This window comes from Coenobita brevimanus, chromosome 95 (genome assembly GCF_032717465.1).
Source record: "Coenobita brevimanus isolate Jiangsu-jjx chromosome 95, ASM3271746v2, whole genome shotgun sequence".
NCBI classification, from domain to species: Eukaryota; Metazoa; Arthropoda; class Malacostraca; order Decapoda; family Coenobitidae; genus Coenobita; species Coenobita brevimanus.
Window position 1 is genome coordinate 9,417,219 of NC_137048.1, and position 16,980 is coordinate 9,434,198.

The window sequence follows — 16,980 nt, forward strand, 5'->3', positions numbered from 1 at the left end:
ACAGCGCCTTTGCATCGACTACAGACGTGTTAATCAGATAACCAAAACAGACACTTACCCTCTCCCTTGCGTGGAGGATTGCATAGACAAGATCAGAAAGGCTAGGTACATAAGTAAGTTTAATTTGTTAAAGGGATACTGGCAAGTACCTATGACTGAACGTGCTAGGGAGATCTCATGTTTTGTAACACTAGGAAAGACTTTTGCATGTTCTGTAATGCCATATGGTATGAAGAATGCACCAGCCACATTTCAGAAGCTCATGAATGTTGTAACAGAAGGTTTGGCAGGGTGTGTTGTTTATATTGATGATGTATTAATCTTCAGTGACAACTGGAAAGATCACCTATGCCATGTCAGTAAATTTCTTGAGCGTTTGGTTTAGGCTAATCTTGTAGCTAATTTATCAAAGTGCGAGTTTGGTCAAGCTAAAGTTCAGTACCTTGGGTACGTAATTGGTGATGGACACGTTGCACCACCAGCAGCTAAGGTTCAGGTTATAAGTGATCTTCCCAGACCTAAAAGTAGGAAGGAGCTACAAAGATTTTTGGGAATGGTAGGTTATTACAGGAGATTTGTTCTTAACTTTTCAATTCTTGTATCACCACTTACAGACCTACTGGAAAAGGGAGTTAAATTTGTCTGGACCGATAACTGTGAATCCTCTTTCAGCAAACTTAAAGCTATCCTATTAAGTCAGCCAGTGCTCGCTACTCCAAATTTTGCTAAGTCTTTTAAGATGGCTGTTGACGCAAGTGATACAGGACCTGGGGCTGTTTTGTTGCAAGAGGATGATCAGGGTATTGAACACCCTGTATCTTATTACAGTAAGAAGTTCACTCCACCTCAAAAGAACTACTCACTATTGAGAAAGAGCTTTTGGCCTTGATTTTGGGTTTACAGCATTTTTCATTTTATTTGTGTTCTGGTTTTGACCCCATAGTCATTTATACCGATCATAACCCACTGAAATTCCTTAGTAAGTTTAAAGATAAAAATCAGAGATTGACAAGATGGAGTCTACTTCTTCAGGAGTATTCATTAGACATACAACATGTCAAGGGGAAAGGAAATGTTACTGCAGATTGCTTACCTAGACTTTAGACAGATTGTTTTAGAGTAATAAGAAATTTCCTTTGTAAATTTTTTTTTTTTTTTTTTGTGGGAAGGTGTTACATAGCCTATGATTTCATCATCCTTTGTATAATTCTAACGTACAGTATACTGCATGTTTGATCACGATTCTCCTCGTGGCTTCCATAGTGACCAAGCTTCCGTGTTCTACCTCACTCCCCCCTTCTTCTCCCTTATAGTAGAGTAGAGTAAGTCGTTCTTTCTGTTGTTCAGAGCAGGAGTGTCAACTCTTTGTCCCCTATGGCTTCATTTGCGTGTCCTTCTTACAAGTTGTATCAAGCTCTGCCGGCCCCTGTATAATGAGCTCAGTCTCTGCATTAATTGCCACTTAGATCTACTCCTCATTTTGTTCACATCTTTGTCCTCCCCTGTACAGTTGTTATTATTTTTGTGAGTGCTCAGGAAGTCTCCAACCATCTAGCTGCTGTGTAATTTGAGTATAAGTGTCATTACATTTTTTCTCGTACTGTATAGCACAAGGTGTTAATTCATAGGCCTGGTAAGGTTTTTGTGATTAATGTGAAGTTTTACTGTCAGCCAGTAGTAATAATATTTTGTATCTGTAATAATATATCTTGCTTTAACTGAGCATTATCCGGTTTTCTCATTTTATCAGGGCTAACTTAGATAAATTTACTCTTGCTAATTTCGTGTTAATAGAGGCTATTGCAGTTAACCATATATTTAACCTGTTTTTTGCAATTACATTATCCTTATGAGTCCTGAATGTTTAATTGTTAGTTTGAGCATTAAACTTTAACTTGTAATTTTACCTAACTCTTTTGTTTTGAACCTGGAACTTTGCGGGACAGTAGTGATTTTTAGAATTCTCACTTGAAGTGTTCATTATCTCTCTCTGTTCCGTAACAATCTCTCTCTCTCTCTCTCTCTCTCTCTCTCTCTCTCTCTCTCTCTCTCTCTCTCTCTCTCTCTCTCTCTCTCTCTCTCTCCATATATAGTATCTATGTATGTATATATTGTGGTAGGTGGGAGGCGCTCACCATCCACTCACTCGATGTAGTGCTGCTGTCGGGTGTCTGCCTTATTCTCTCCTCCACCCTTCTTTCCTTCCATCCTCTTCTGTCTTTCTTTCCTTCATTCCTTCCTCTTCCTTCTGCCTGTGGGTGACTCTGGTACACTGAGTGACAAGCCAAATGGTTTCCTGTACACCAGGAAACGATTTACTACGCTGGGTGGTAACCATATAACAAATATTGGCGCCCGGTGGTTGAGTGGGTAATTTTTGCGCTCCAAGCGGATTGAGCCGGTGAAAGTTTATATCCAAGGAATGGTTGGGGTTGATTACTCATGTAATGCCACTTAGGGATGAGTGGGGCTGGTCACGCTCATCTTAAATGTTGGGACCAACTGCCTAGCCTCGGGCTCCTACGCTTCTCATGGGGCAATGTAGGATTGGATGATGGATGGATATATATATATATATATATATATATATATATATATATATATATATATATATATATATATACAGAGATGGAGAGAGAGAAATAGATAGATGGATAGATTGAGAGAGAGAGAGAGAGAGAGAGAGAGAGATCCACACACACACACACACACACACACATATATATATATATATATATATATATATATATATATCAGTATATATATACTAGTATATATATATCTATCTATCTATCTATATATATATATATATATATATATATATATATATATATATATATATATATATATATATATACTGTATATCGAGCCGCCACCACTACCACCATCAATACCACATCAACCACCAACACCACCACAACCATCATAGCTTCCACCATCACCATCACTACCAGCACCAACACAGCTACTTTTACCCCCACTACCACCGCCATCACAGCTACCATCACAACAACCACGACAGCTACCACTCTCATCATCACACGTACTACCACCACCACCACCACAGCTGCCACCATTTTCTGCTGAATAAAATCGTCTGTTCGTGGCATTAGTGAAGTAAAGGCATTAGTGTAGATGTACTCTCTCTCTCTCTCTCTCTCTCTCTCTCTCTCTCTCTCTCTCTCTCTCTCTCTCTCTCTCTCTCTCTCTCTCTCTATATATATATATATATATATATATATATATATATAATCCTGTGTGTGTGTGTGTGTGTGTTATATGACTATTTATTTTCTAAATTTATATTTCCAGAGTTGGAGGAGCTGTGTGGTGAACTGGAGGACACTCGAAGTGTTCGAGTCAGCTTCCTGCGCCGGATATCAGAGTTAAGCATTACCAGCTCCAAGTCTGACAGGTAGGCAGTGACCGTCAAAATGGGAAAGAGAAGCAATGGAAAGGGAGTTAAAGGATAGTGCTGGGAAGGAAGATACTTTATTAAACAGAAGAGATAAAGGTAGATGATGATATTTAAGGACGGGATAGGGTAAGTTAGGGCAAAGCGGGGCAGAAGAGGGCAGGACTGGGTAGGGCAGATGATGTCCAGGAAAGAGGGCAGAGTAGGGTAGGGTGATATTAGGTAGGACAGGCTAGGAGAGGATAGGGTAGGATAGAGAAACTTGGACATGACTGAGTAGCATAAGACAGAAGAATCTTGGTTAGGGTAAGATGGAAGAGACTTGAGTAGGGTAGGGTAGGAGAGACTTAGACAGGATAGGGTAGAAGACAATTGAAATGGCTGTGGTAAGGTAATTCATCGCAGGGTAGGGTGAGCCAAGGGATGGTAGTTTAGAGCAGAGTAAGGTAAGGTAGGAAACGCAGGGTGGGGAAGGGCCGGGAAAGGAGGAGAGGTTGATAACAGTGTACGTCAGGATAAAACAGAAGACAAGGAAAGATAGGGAAGGGTAGGAAAAGGTGGAAGAGGACAGGGTAAGGAAAAGAAGGATGCACCAGTGAAGGTTTGGCTAGAAGAAAATAGGACAGGCCAGGACAAACAATAAAGCGCAGAGTTGGTTAGAGCATAATAAGCTAGGGAAGGGAAGGGAAGGGGAAGGAGGTAAATGATGATCCAGGGCAGAACGAGCAAAGGCAAAAGACAGTGGAGTTGGGTAGGGTGGTAGGCTACTTGGAAAGGAAAGGTCGAGGAGAAGCTGAACAGATCAAGGTAGGGTGCAAAATGACAGTGCAGGACAGGGTAAAAGATGACTGGATAGGGTAGGGTAGAGGATAGCAGTACGGGGCAGAAGGGGACGGGATAGGGTAGGATAGAAGAGGTCAGGACAGAGTAAAAGAAGGAAGGATTGTTTAGGGTAGAAGGGAACAGGTCACAGTAGAAGGACGCTGGAGAATGTAGGGTAGAAAGAATATAATTAGTATAGAAGACGATAGGATTGCATACAAGAGGGCAGGACAGCACTGAGTCCATAAGTCCAGAGTAAGGCAGGGTCGTTAAGAGTATAGGAGTCAGGGCAGGGTAGTGTGGCAGTATTCATTATATGGTTAGTGTGGCATAGCTGTAGGAGTATAATGGTACATTGTCAGTCCAGCTAAGCAGGATAGAATAATTTTCGGGAACTCGCCCTTTAACTTTACGCGAGATTCAGTTTGTTTGTCTGTGAGTAGGCTATGTGCTTTAACTCCACATAGGCTTTTCGATGGATCTGAATGAAACTTTCCTGGTGAGTTTGTCTGGTTACTGGGACGCAGTTTTGTTTAAAGTACCCAGATTCAGTACTTACGTCAGTGTAATATTGCATTTACAAAATTTTACCCACGTCAAAGTATCATGAGGTGAATGTACTTAGCTATAGGTACAGAAGTATCTTCTCCATGAAGACCTCAGTTACTGGAAGCAAAAAGTACCGACTAACTTCTAAGTCAACTTCAAAGTATAAAATAAATTGTTTGGTGGCAGAAATGTAACGTTGTCAAAAATGAAATATGCTGCGCAGAGGCTGAAAAAGAGGAAGGCATGGGATGTTTATGAGGTTCATGTAGAGATTATTAAGAATTAAAGAAAATCAGAGCATCGTTGCAGTAGATGGAAATATGTAAGAAAGATTGGATAATTGCTATTGTACCAGCAGAGTGGAAGAAGACTCTGATTTTACGTGGTGCAGAGACAAAGGTGGTCGAAATAAGTGGGAGGAAATAACCTACTCTACGCCTACAAAGGGTTGTACGAAAGGTGTTTGGAAGAATAATGCTAGAAAAGGAATAGAATACACTGGATTACTTAGTGAGTTACAAAGGAGATGGCTTTAGCAGTGGTAGGGGATATGAGGAATAGGCTAGATATCGTAAATGAAACACACAGTGGAGAAAGCTTGTGCACAGGACTGTAAGGTCTATATGACTGTTGGATCATGCGAACGCTGCTTAAAGTTTTCAGATTAGTTAGGAAAGCTGTGTGAGGGTGGGTGGGGATTATGTAAGGGTTAGAGATCTGTGATGGAGTGAGACATGAAGTGTGATTTCAACTTCGCTAATGAATGTCCCTGTGTGTGTGTACATGCGCACGCGTGCGTTGTGTGTGTGTGTGTGTGTGTGTGTGTGTGTGTGTGTGTGTGTGTGTGTGTGTGTGTGTGTGTGTGTGTGTGTGTGTGTGTGTGTGTGTGTGTGTGTGTGTGTGTGCAGAGTGAGTGGGCAAGAGAGAGAGAGAGAGAGAGAGAGAGAGAGAGAGAGAGAGACAGACAGACAGACAGACAGATACAGAGAGACAGAGAGAGACAGAGAGAGAGACAGACAGACAGACAGACAGACAGAGACAGACAGACAGACAGACAGACAGACAGACAGAGACAGACAGACAGACAGACAGACAGACAGACAGACAGGTGCACGCACACACACACACACACACACACACACACACACACACACACACACACACACACACACACACACACATAATACTATATGTAACTACTGTATATAGCTATAGGTAACAATATGTAGAACAGGTAGTTATGTCTGTGTCCTCCAGGAAGAGTTAAAGAACACATCCCCTTGCCTAGACGAACCAGGAATGTCAATTCACATAATGTATTACTACAACCCTTGTTGTCCCAGACCATCAAGAATCTTAACTATACGATGTATCTCAAACTTCCTCATAGGCCAGACGAACAAGAATTTCATGACGTATCCAAACACGTGAAGTAACCAGCCCTAGCCAGTTAGTCCACGTGATAGGAAATTTACCATACACATCCTCCCCACGCTCTATATAATGTCGGAGAGGTTCCCTTCAGATCAGAAGGGGGTTTGAGAGAGAAAGGGGAGGGAAGGTCTGGTGAGATGGTCCAACGTTAGTCTCACGCTCTACTAAACTGTAGCTCATCTTTTTTATAACTTTGTGCAATAAACCTTGTAACCCGAGAGTGCTGTAACTCACCTCGTTGACACTACGTCTCACTACTTAATTCTGGTCGAGCCTAATGATCCATAATCAGGTGCCCTATTTCACTACAAGTACCTAAAACAATGCTATCGACATTGGTGGCCAGATAACCTTCTCTGTATAATTACACTCCTCGGCTTCGTCTACCTACATTGGTGAGCGGCAGTAAAAACGAACCTACTACCCTCACTTACATTGGTGAACAGCGGTAATAACGAACCAACAACGATAAACTACGCCACTCGAGACGCGGCGAGTGGCGAAAACGAACCACAGTCAAGCTACGCCTTATGAGTTTACGCAACCGCTACAACGGTAAACTACGATATCTAACTCATTACGTTCACTGAGACTGGTGGCGAGCTGTAAACGATGCCGATTAACGTCTCAATCACATTAATCTACGACTGCGCTCAATTTGGCGACTTCACGCAAACAAAAAACAAACAAGCAAAGTTGAGAGTGAAAGCAGGCGTCGCATCAATGCAGCTTAACTTCGTCCCTAATCGCTCCTAAACCACAAGTCCACGATTACGAGAAACAATATCAACAATAAACTACGTCGATCAACACCTCTACAAGCCTACAAGTTAATCTCAGCTATTAAGGAAAATCAGCCACTACAAGACGAAGAAGTAAACAAGGTAAGAAGAAAGTGCATCTGTGTGTTGACCCAACTTCAGCACATTTTCTCCTTTCTTGAATCAACACCACCCTCCACCACGACCTTCACCTTCTCCAACTACCTGTTCTACATATTGTTACCTATAGCTATATACAGTTGTTACATATAGTATTATGTCTACAGAGAGAGAGAGAGAGAGAGAGAGAGAGAGAGAGAGACAGACAGACAGACAGACAGACAGACAGACAGACAGACAGACAGACAGACAGACACACACACACACACACACACACACACACACACACACACACACACACACACACACACACACACACACACACACACACACACAGAGAGAGAGAGAGAGAGAGAGAGAGAGAGAGAGAGAGAGAGAGCAGGCTTTCAAGCAGACCCAGATGAAAAAATAGGAACTGGGAGGCATAAACTAGGAAAAAAGTAGGACAGGTGGATCACACATATAAACAAAGAATATCGCTGCCACCCAAGCTTTCATCTTAAAGGCAGTTAAGTGTAATAGCATATAAATAAGGCAGTTATTATGTAAGCAGATTCTGTAACCAATGACAAACAATATTACGATTTAAACAGGTAAACATAATGAAAGAATCATGACCACTTACATATATTGCAATGTACTGACTGCACTGCCACCGTTTAACTTACTGAATATGACTAGACACAAAAATTTAAAATTTACACATTTAGTGAATACTTCTACAAAAATAAGGTCAGAGCATCAAACATTTCAACTTAAGATTAACAGTGACAACCCTGCTTCCATTTTAAATGCAGTTAAGTGTAGTAGTGTTCTACTAAACAGTGTATTCATACAATATCCCAAACAGGATGGCGAGCAATTAAAAAATAAATGTTCTAAACACATTTTCAATACAAATAGCTAGTTTTTAACTTGTGCAATTTGTTACAGTTGACATAAACAGGCATGAGAGCTCATGACTCTGCCAAAATGGCCACATAATTATGGCTAGAATTCAACTATCACTTAGTAAACTTGGCAAGAGCAGCAGAGTAGCTATCCATCATCTTCGTGCACTTTTTGTCAAGGTCCTGTTATTTTTTTTGTGATTTTTATCCAAGTTCTTTTAAGCTGACTCCATTATCTTGGATGCCACCTCCATCAAGCTTTGAATAATAGTGATCTCTTCCATGTTCTTGTCTGTTATAGCTTTCTGTAGTCCTGTGTTCGCCTCATTATGCAATCCCTCAGTCACCTTCAGCTCCTCCTTGCACTTATCCTGCTCCTTCCTGACAGATTTCTCTCTGTCCTCCAAATTTCGTTTCTTCATATCCAGAGAATTGATAGCTTCTTGCTGTTCTTGGACTTCCTTTTCTTTCTGGGCTTTCAGTCTCTGTTCATTGGCCTTCTTCTCTCTCTTTTCTTCAGTTCGTGTGTTGTATGCACTGTAAGCACATCTGTGGGCCTGCATCATTGCTGAGGTGATTGGCATAGCATGGACATGGCCATGTCCAATAACTCTGACTGCATCTTTGGTTGTTCTCAGTGTATTTATTGCCTCGTCGGACAGCAGAGTGCATTCTCTGGTAACAGTTCTCCTGTTTTCTGACAGGGAACGCTCAACTTCAGCATTACCATGGGCAAGGCACTGACAATTATACATGCTTTCACCAGTTTGGGCAAGACTGTGTACTGTGTTGATCCCATACAGTTCTGTTCGAGTACCCTCTTTCAGCAGTGATCAATGTCTGGATACTCCTTAGAACCAGCCTCTTGGCACCAGCTTCCTGGGATCTCTTGTGCTTCATAGAGCTTCCACTTATCTGTCAGTAGGCTGATCACTTCTTGCCTGATGACCTGTGGCATTTTCTTGGCAATTCTTTCAACAGCAGTGGATGCAGTGATGCCAGGTCTTTCAGGATCTCACTTCCAACAGGAAGTGCACTGACCAGATATTTTGTGACAGTTTGGTAGAACCTCTTCGTTTCTCTGATTGGTGATTTCTGCTGCTCAAGCTTCAACTTCGTCAGTGCTGCTCGAGTGGACTTGACAACCACAAGCATCTGATTAGTAGCTGGTGCTCTGGCTTACTGACAACTACCGAGAGCAGCTTCCTGCCAGTTTTCTTTCCAACTGCTTCTGTTTTGAGAAAGCGCAGCATCAAGGTGTACACCAGTTCTGACAACTGATCATGGAGAATGTGAACGAGTGGTTCCTTTTTCTGGAAGAGTCAGGAAGCGGTTGAACACTGGCTCTGGGCTCTCAAGAAAGCAGAGTTGAACTCTTAGTATAGGATCTTTTAGTTTCCGACAGATACTTTTTTACCTCTCATTGCCTTCCAGGGTTTTCTCTGTCTTGCTTTCCTTTGCAGCCATTGGGAGATCTTTGAGGAAGTACTGATGGACTGTTTATAGTCTGCCTGTGACTCGTTTCATTGCTGGGAGCTGGACGTGCCGGATAAACATCTCTTCGTTCTGGCCAAGAAAAAGCTGAGTCTCAAAGAAGTCTTCCTTGCAACAAGGGGAGGATTTCAGGTAGCAGAAGAGATCCAGTAACAGGTGCTCAGCATCTCCAAATACATTCAGACCCTTGCCGAATGCATTGTGCACAACATGCAAGTTGCAGGGTATGAGTGGGAGCATACCAGACAGACCACTTTCTTTCATGTGTTCATTGATGAAGCTCCAGATAGTCTTGTTGACCATTGGGCCATCCAATCCAAGACTGATGAGGTGGGCCAGATGTAGTTGGTATCCATCTTCCAGCAAGGCATCTAGTATTGGTTGTGCAACTGCCATACCAGGAGCATGACCAAACATCAAAGCTTTAGGAACCTGGCACAGACCTGGCCTATGTCTGGAGACCAGTATCTGACGAGGAGGTCACACTGCTTCCGGTTCTGGGAATTGCCTGTTTCATCATACTGTAAAGTGTAAGGAATTCCTGCTTCACGTTTGGAGTTGACTACTAACTACTCCTGCAAGATAGCATTGTACAATTTTTCGGAGTTGTGGGACAAAAAAAAAAAGTAAGAAAAAGTAGGAAATACTAGGAATTTCAGGGTTAAAGTAGGAATAGTAGGAACAGGGCAAAAAAAGTTGGAAAAACTAGGAAAAGTAGGAATGCATGAAAGCCTATGTACACTTCTCACTCTCATGTCTCCGTATTCCCCAGATAAACTCCTGAGATGCTTAAGTCCAATTCGTCTCCACACTGTTAAGCTACTAACTAAGTGACGCTATACCCAACACAAACTTTTAATTACCCAAATCTCGGGAGCAATGGTTTCATTAATGAAAATAGAGGCTAGGTACAAGAATCTGACTAAGTTCTCCTCTGAACTGGCCTTGATGTACATTTTTTCCTATCCGGGGGTCGTGAGGAAATATATGAACTATAATCTTTTCGACATAAACCTTGGATGATTCTAACTCTCTTACTTAAATATAGTCACCTTTCTCTGTCTCCAGTTCATATATTGTTTAATTTTGTGACTAAATCACTCTCAGTTTTTCCAACGTTCTTTGCATATGGTATTACACCGAGTTGAGGCTAAAGGTCTAAATGACTGCCTGAAGAATAAGCCAAAGTGCACAACGGAAATTTTAGAGTTGAAAAGGGGCTGCTAGCTACACGCAGTCGTAAGCTCAATAGGAGGAAACAGTAACAATGCCTAAAAGAAATAGCAGTGATACAAAATGGGGAATGGAATAGGCAATAAAAGTACTTAACTAGTTTACATAACACTAACTTAAAGTTACAACAAAATCAAACAGGCTCAAAGTAGACTGTTATATTAAGAATTGCAGAAATTATCCTAAACTTCCAAACAACAATAATAACGGTAAACCAGAACACTAAAACTAGCCCGTGTGTTGCAAAACCGCTGGGGGTGTAATAAAGACCTTGCATAAAATAGAGATACAGACTCTTGACACATGAATACAATGGGAGACATCAGCAAGAGCAGTTAGAATGACTTTAAGCAGCAGTTCTTGTAATTGCAATATCAATAAGTACAACCTAATAAGATCATGTGCTGACACTCTTAAGCAATAAACTTTACTCAAGTGCGGCAGATATACTACTACGGTGTATACAAATGTCCCAGGCCAGAGCACACCAACACATCTTGGTAACAGACGGCCCGGCCTTTTTACACAAAATCATAGAAGAATGAAAAACGCAACAGAAACTCATTAACAAGGTAAGAAACTAACGTGGGCACACACGAGAAGGTAACTCCAACGGCAACAACTAGTCTATGGCAAGTTCCAGAAATGGATGTGCGAAATAACTTACACATCGGGAAGCCTCAAAATTACATGTCAGTGATAGAAACTCCTACTGGTAAATTTCACCTCACGATATAACACTTCAACAAGCGAGAACACGTAGGCAAGCCAGCTGCTCTCACATGGTTTGATATTATAAAACTCTTCTCTGTTCACACAAGTGCTAAACATGATGTCAACATCACAACTGAATAATAAATGCCCTGGATGATACATGACAATATAAGAAATTTGATTAGCCACACATAACAATGACTAAACTGTAAGAAATCTTTTTCTTCCATCCGATATCAGGATTTTGATATTCCACTCCTTAAGCAGATGAGAAAAATTGCTTCTTCAGCCTACAGTCTACCTGTAGATAGTTTTCCTGTAGTAGATGTAGTTCACAAAGTTCTATGGGCTTCATTCAACACCTTCTATGTGTCCCATATGCCACCTAAGTCTCATATTCCACTGATGTAACAGCGAGAGCCATTAATTCCTTGAACTATTACATTCTACATTTTGTGTATGTCACATGGCCAACAGTGTTTGCCTGAAAATTTGTTATTTAACTCTGATGAACTCGTAAAAAGATTTAAGGCACTAAAGATTAGAAGCAATATTTCCTTTCACTTTTAAAATCTATCCTTATTCAAGGAAATAGGCTGTTTGAAATTGTTTCAAAAGATTATGTTTCCACCTGTGCGTGTTTGTTGTTCCCTCTTTAGATGATGCCTACTAAAGTTCACATCTGGGTTTGATTGCCCTCCTCATTTTTTTCTCAGTAAAATAGGGGAAAGGGAGGGGAGCTATCCATAGAGCTGGGAAATAATCTTAATTTCTCCTCTAATGGTCTGGCTGCATCAATATTGCCCAGATGGTGGTATTCGCACTTGTGAGGCACAATGCCCTGAAGAGGCCAATAAAATAATGAATTTTACGTTAGGAATTATGTTTCCCGACTCAAAAGGTAAATAGCATTAATACTGATTTCACTGATCTTTGGCCTCCCATCCTAAGTTTTATGCCTCCACACCTTCCACCACATTTTTCAATGTTAAAAAAAAAAAAAAAAAAGTAACCAACTGAGAACTTCATGGTGCCCGCAGTTTTAGCCTAGACTGGGACGCGCAAGGCTGGAGCTGAGAGGAATAGTGCATGGGGTATGTAGTGCTTCACCAGTGTTTATTCACAGACCATTCTGGTGGGTGATTTACAGCAGTTTATTCTATACCCGACATGGTATACTTAGCTGTGAGGCTTTACGCCCTTAGAATTGGAAGGTCAAGAGTTTTATTCTAAAACCCATCAGTTTATTGCTTCAGCTCATGACGCCACCTAAAGATCTCTAGTACACTTAATACTTTCTTGTTCTTCTAGTTGGTCGTTGGACATTTTTGGCTGTAAGATTAACCCCACAAGGATTAGATTAGGAGGACATTTTCCTTCCTAGGGACTGAACCACATGATGGGAAGACTATTCCATTGGTTTCCCTATTCTTGCAGTCTTGATGCTTGTGACACATGCCTTAGGCTTAGTGGCTGATACATGAGTCATGGGCTGTATCATTAGTACATCATTCCTTGTCGTATATGAACAGCATAACCAAACCTTTCAGAGTTATACGACTAAAAAGAGATTTGATATCATAATCACAGTCAGAAGTTGGAATCAAACCAGAACGCCACAGAATCTTAGTCCGCGACATAACCACCTACTCGTGAAGGGTAATTAACTTGCCTGCCAGGATACGTCAGCTTTTATGTAGCTCAGTACAAGAGGGTTTCAGTGAATGAAAGATGCAAAACTTCACTCCCAGTCGGGGTCCTTGGCTCTTCCTGTGACTTTGGTGTCGCTCCCCACAGGGTTTGTCCAAAGGGTGAACATGAAGATTCCTGCATATTTTGATCCTGGTATTTTTTTCATCTTATCTCAGCAAACAATGCCTCCCCCACATATGAGGCAGCCTTGGTAGCAACACATCACTTATCATTTGCACCACCTACTTGCAGGAAATTCACTGCGGCACGCTCATTCTGAATAACCAAACTAGACATAGGAGCTGGCGGACAAATTCTGCAATCTTAAACGTATTATCAGTGCAGGGGATGGTGCCGAGCAGAGCCCTATTGTTAAGGTGACATGTTAGGGTGCAAAATGTTCAAAGAAATGCCACCCATTCTCTTACTGGCCACAAAAGGGAAAGTCTTGGCATTTGTGTTAGAAGTGCCATATTGTATGACACTGAAACATGGGATGTGAAAAAGGGGGAACGAAACTATATAACAATGGTCCGCTGGATACTTAGGTAAAAACTGGGAGACGGGATATCCCCCCCCCCCTCAACATCTGAATAGACGACTGGGAGTGAAAATCATCAGATAGAAAGTGGAAAGAAGATGATTGAGGTGGTTTGGACAAGTTGAGAAGATGGGATGTGGAGGTGTAGAAGTCTAGTGGTATCGGGCAGTCAACAGAGAGTTAGTCCCAGGATGACATGACATGGGATGAGATCTGTGAAAACCCCAGCTGATTCATGCCTTATGAAAAACATGTACACTTGAAAGCAGTGATGGTACATCAGTGATTACAATGGAAAGTTGCCCTGCATTATTATTTTAACGCGGAATGTTAAGGAATATACCCCTTTCTTTCGTCTTTGAGTGCGAGGTAATTCTTCCTATTGCCGTTATAAGGCCTGCTGTGGTGTCTTAAGGTTACTGGCCTAAAGCCTCTTCGTCAGCTGGCTGCCAATAAGTTTACGTGAAGTGACTGAAAATGGACTTTTTACTTAGTTAAAACTTGTTTATTTGATTTCTACCATTTTTTTTTTACTTCTCAAAATCTGTGCATATTACCATAAACTTTGATGTACTAAATGCCTACTGGTGTCATTGTTTCGCAGGATTGGTCATAAAAATATAACGAATTTTATTTCGAGCAGATACAGAATACCCCTTAACGTTACCATATACAGTTTATATTAGCGGACTGGACACCGACTTCTAAATTACTAGCAACATTTAAAAATCCAGTTATGTTTGCTACACTTGGATATAAAAAGCTTAGAGGTACAGTAATCCTTTAGTGATTTTGTGCTGCATAACTATGTTTTAATTAGAAGACAGTAGCGAGTATGTTACTGTTCTCATATTATTCACATTAGGCTACCTGCACTCTTCGCAAGCCATGATATTAATGACATAAGAAGGCTGTCCATTATTTTTTTTTAATTTTATATATTTCAAAGATGAATTTCAGAACTGAATTGCATACCACATTATTAAATCTATATTGTTATGCTGATCTGAATGTAAACAGCTACTCAAACAAGCTCAGAATCTTGTTTGCACGTCTGCTCAATGTTTCATACAGAAGTCAGATCTTAGGAACGTCCCTTAAGACAAACACTAAGGTAGATCCGATGAAACGTGCCCGTGACTGCCAGCATTCGGTGATAATCCCAACTGTCAGGGTAGGATATCATTAGTGGATAAAGTCTCATATCTGAAGGTGGTCGAAGGATCCAGAAACAAGGACTTGGATACAAGAAAGTACAGTAGCACTATCACAATGGCTATGCCAGTTATTTAATAGCATCTTGTGGCCGTGAAGCTATTTCATCCTCTCTCATTTTTACAGCATGAACAACACTGTCAGTCAACAGAAAGTAAACAGCAACATCAGTAACATTACCAGTGACCAGCGTAAGCAAAGAGAGATTTTCCCGGAACAGATAAAGGTTGTCAGACAAGCGTACAGACAGCGTTTTGACTCGACCTGTTCATCAACTGGTAGCCAGAAAGAAAGACATCTGAGCAGCTTTGTACTTGATCCCGTGGCGTTACGAGACCTCCACGAAGCGAAAGAGGAACAGAAAGCGATTGGGAAAATACTGGTGGAGGTGGAAAAGACAGAAACTGGAAAGGTAAGAATCCCCAAAAACTTCCTTATTGTAAATGAAGCTGTGATTGACAGGGTTATATGTGTTGTGGTATAAAACACCAGTCACGGTTAAGGTTGGGTGCACTGTGCATCATTTTAAAATAATGAGGCCATCTCAAGCTAGATCTTATGCAAGACACCAGCGTCAGTGTCCTACATCCTACTTCTCCTTGAACTGCGACTGGGCATATTCAGTGAGATAGCTCACATTAAAAGCCATGCTTCATTACAGAGTGTATAATTTGGGAGAAGAGGTGGAGTTTTCGGATACAAAATAATGCTATATATAATAATGGTTGGTGCTGCTACATACATGCTATCCACAGGTGAAGCTGGATGTGTACTTCTTCTACAGTAAAGCAATGGGCCACCTTTACGCCATCCTGCCCTTGATATTCTACAGTATCGCTCAGGTAAGCAGCTGGATGGGTTTTACCTCTGACTTTGTTAGCTTTCTCATTAATGAGTTAATCGTCGCAGTTAATGAAAAATATCTTAGTTCTAACATGACAGTGAAAGGAGATAGATTATTATCACCCATCGACTCTCTCTCTCTCTAGATAGATAGATATAGATATACAGAAGATATAGATAGCCTATATATAGACAGAATATACAGTATATATATATATATATATATATATATATATATATATATATATATATATATATATATATATATATATATATATATATATATATATATATATTTAATAACAGAACGGAGGAAGGAAAAACAAATGGAGAAAAAATAATCCATACACCAGATTACTGGTGTCCTCTGTTCATAAAATATCTGTAACAGTTAGACTTGAACAGTTGTGGGTTGAAATTTGGAGGAAAACAACTCTGGGGAAGCGAGTTCCAGAGAGATGCAGTTCGGGGAATGAAAGAATTCTGATAGGCAGAAGTTCTGCAATATGGTTGAGTGACATTCCAGTCATGAGCGCTACCAGATGCCCGTGTAGCACGAGGGAAGGCATGGGGAGGTGGCATCATGGACGCAACTTCGTCTGAGCATTTGCCAAAAAAATATCTGTAAAATAATGCAAGGGAGGCAACATTCCTTCTTACTTGCAGGGGAGGTAGTTTATATGTAATGGCAGGGTTGTTAATGATTCTAACAGCTTTATTCTGAATTTTGTCTAGTTGTCTTAATGCAACCTCTCCACAACTATTCCACAAGGGTGAGCAATATTCAAGCTGAGAGCGCACATGACTCTTATAAATTATAGCTAACTGCTCATCGGCGAAGAAGCTACGGATTCTGTACAATAATCCAAGTTTCTTTGAGGCGGTTTTAGCAAGTGATCTGACATGAGAGGTCCAGCTGAGGGCACTGTTAAGTGAGACACCAAGAATTTCAATACTTTTGGAGATGGGAATATTAGTAGCACTGAAGGTAATGTACGAATCTGGCAATATCTGTCTATTAGTAAACTGTATACATTTAGTTTTGCTAGCATTAAAAGAGACAAGGTTGTTTTGTCCCCATTCACTGATTGTAGATAGATCTTGATTTATGGAGATGGCTGTGTTGAGTTGAGAGGTAGAGATATTAGACTTTGTAAATGGATGTCTGAGTGTGAATGAACTATGTAGTGTTGAGTCATCTGCATATGAGTGAATGGGATTGTGAGTGACAGATAAGAGATCATTAATATGAACCAG

At 40.9% G+C, this 16,980-nt stretch overlaps 1 protein-coding gene across 1 annotated transcript in view; it reads left to right on the plus strand.

The window, feature by feature from the left end:
- Positions 1–16,980, plus strand: part of LOC145413230 (multidrug resistance-associated protein 1-like) — a 682,216-nt gene that overhangs the window by 409,561 nt on the left and 255,675 nt on the right. Inside the window, exons 15-17 of the mRNA XM_080282961.1 lie at positions 3,313–3,415; positions 15,007–15,292; positions 15,636–15,722. Of these exons, the coding sequence (XP_080139087.1) occupies positions 3,313–3,415; positions 15,007–15,292; positions 15,636–15,722 (476 nt within the window). The remainder of the gene's footprint in view (positions 1–3,312; positions 3,416–15,006; positions 15,293–15,635; positions 15,723–16,980) is intronic.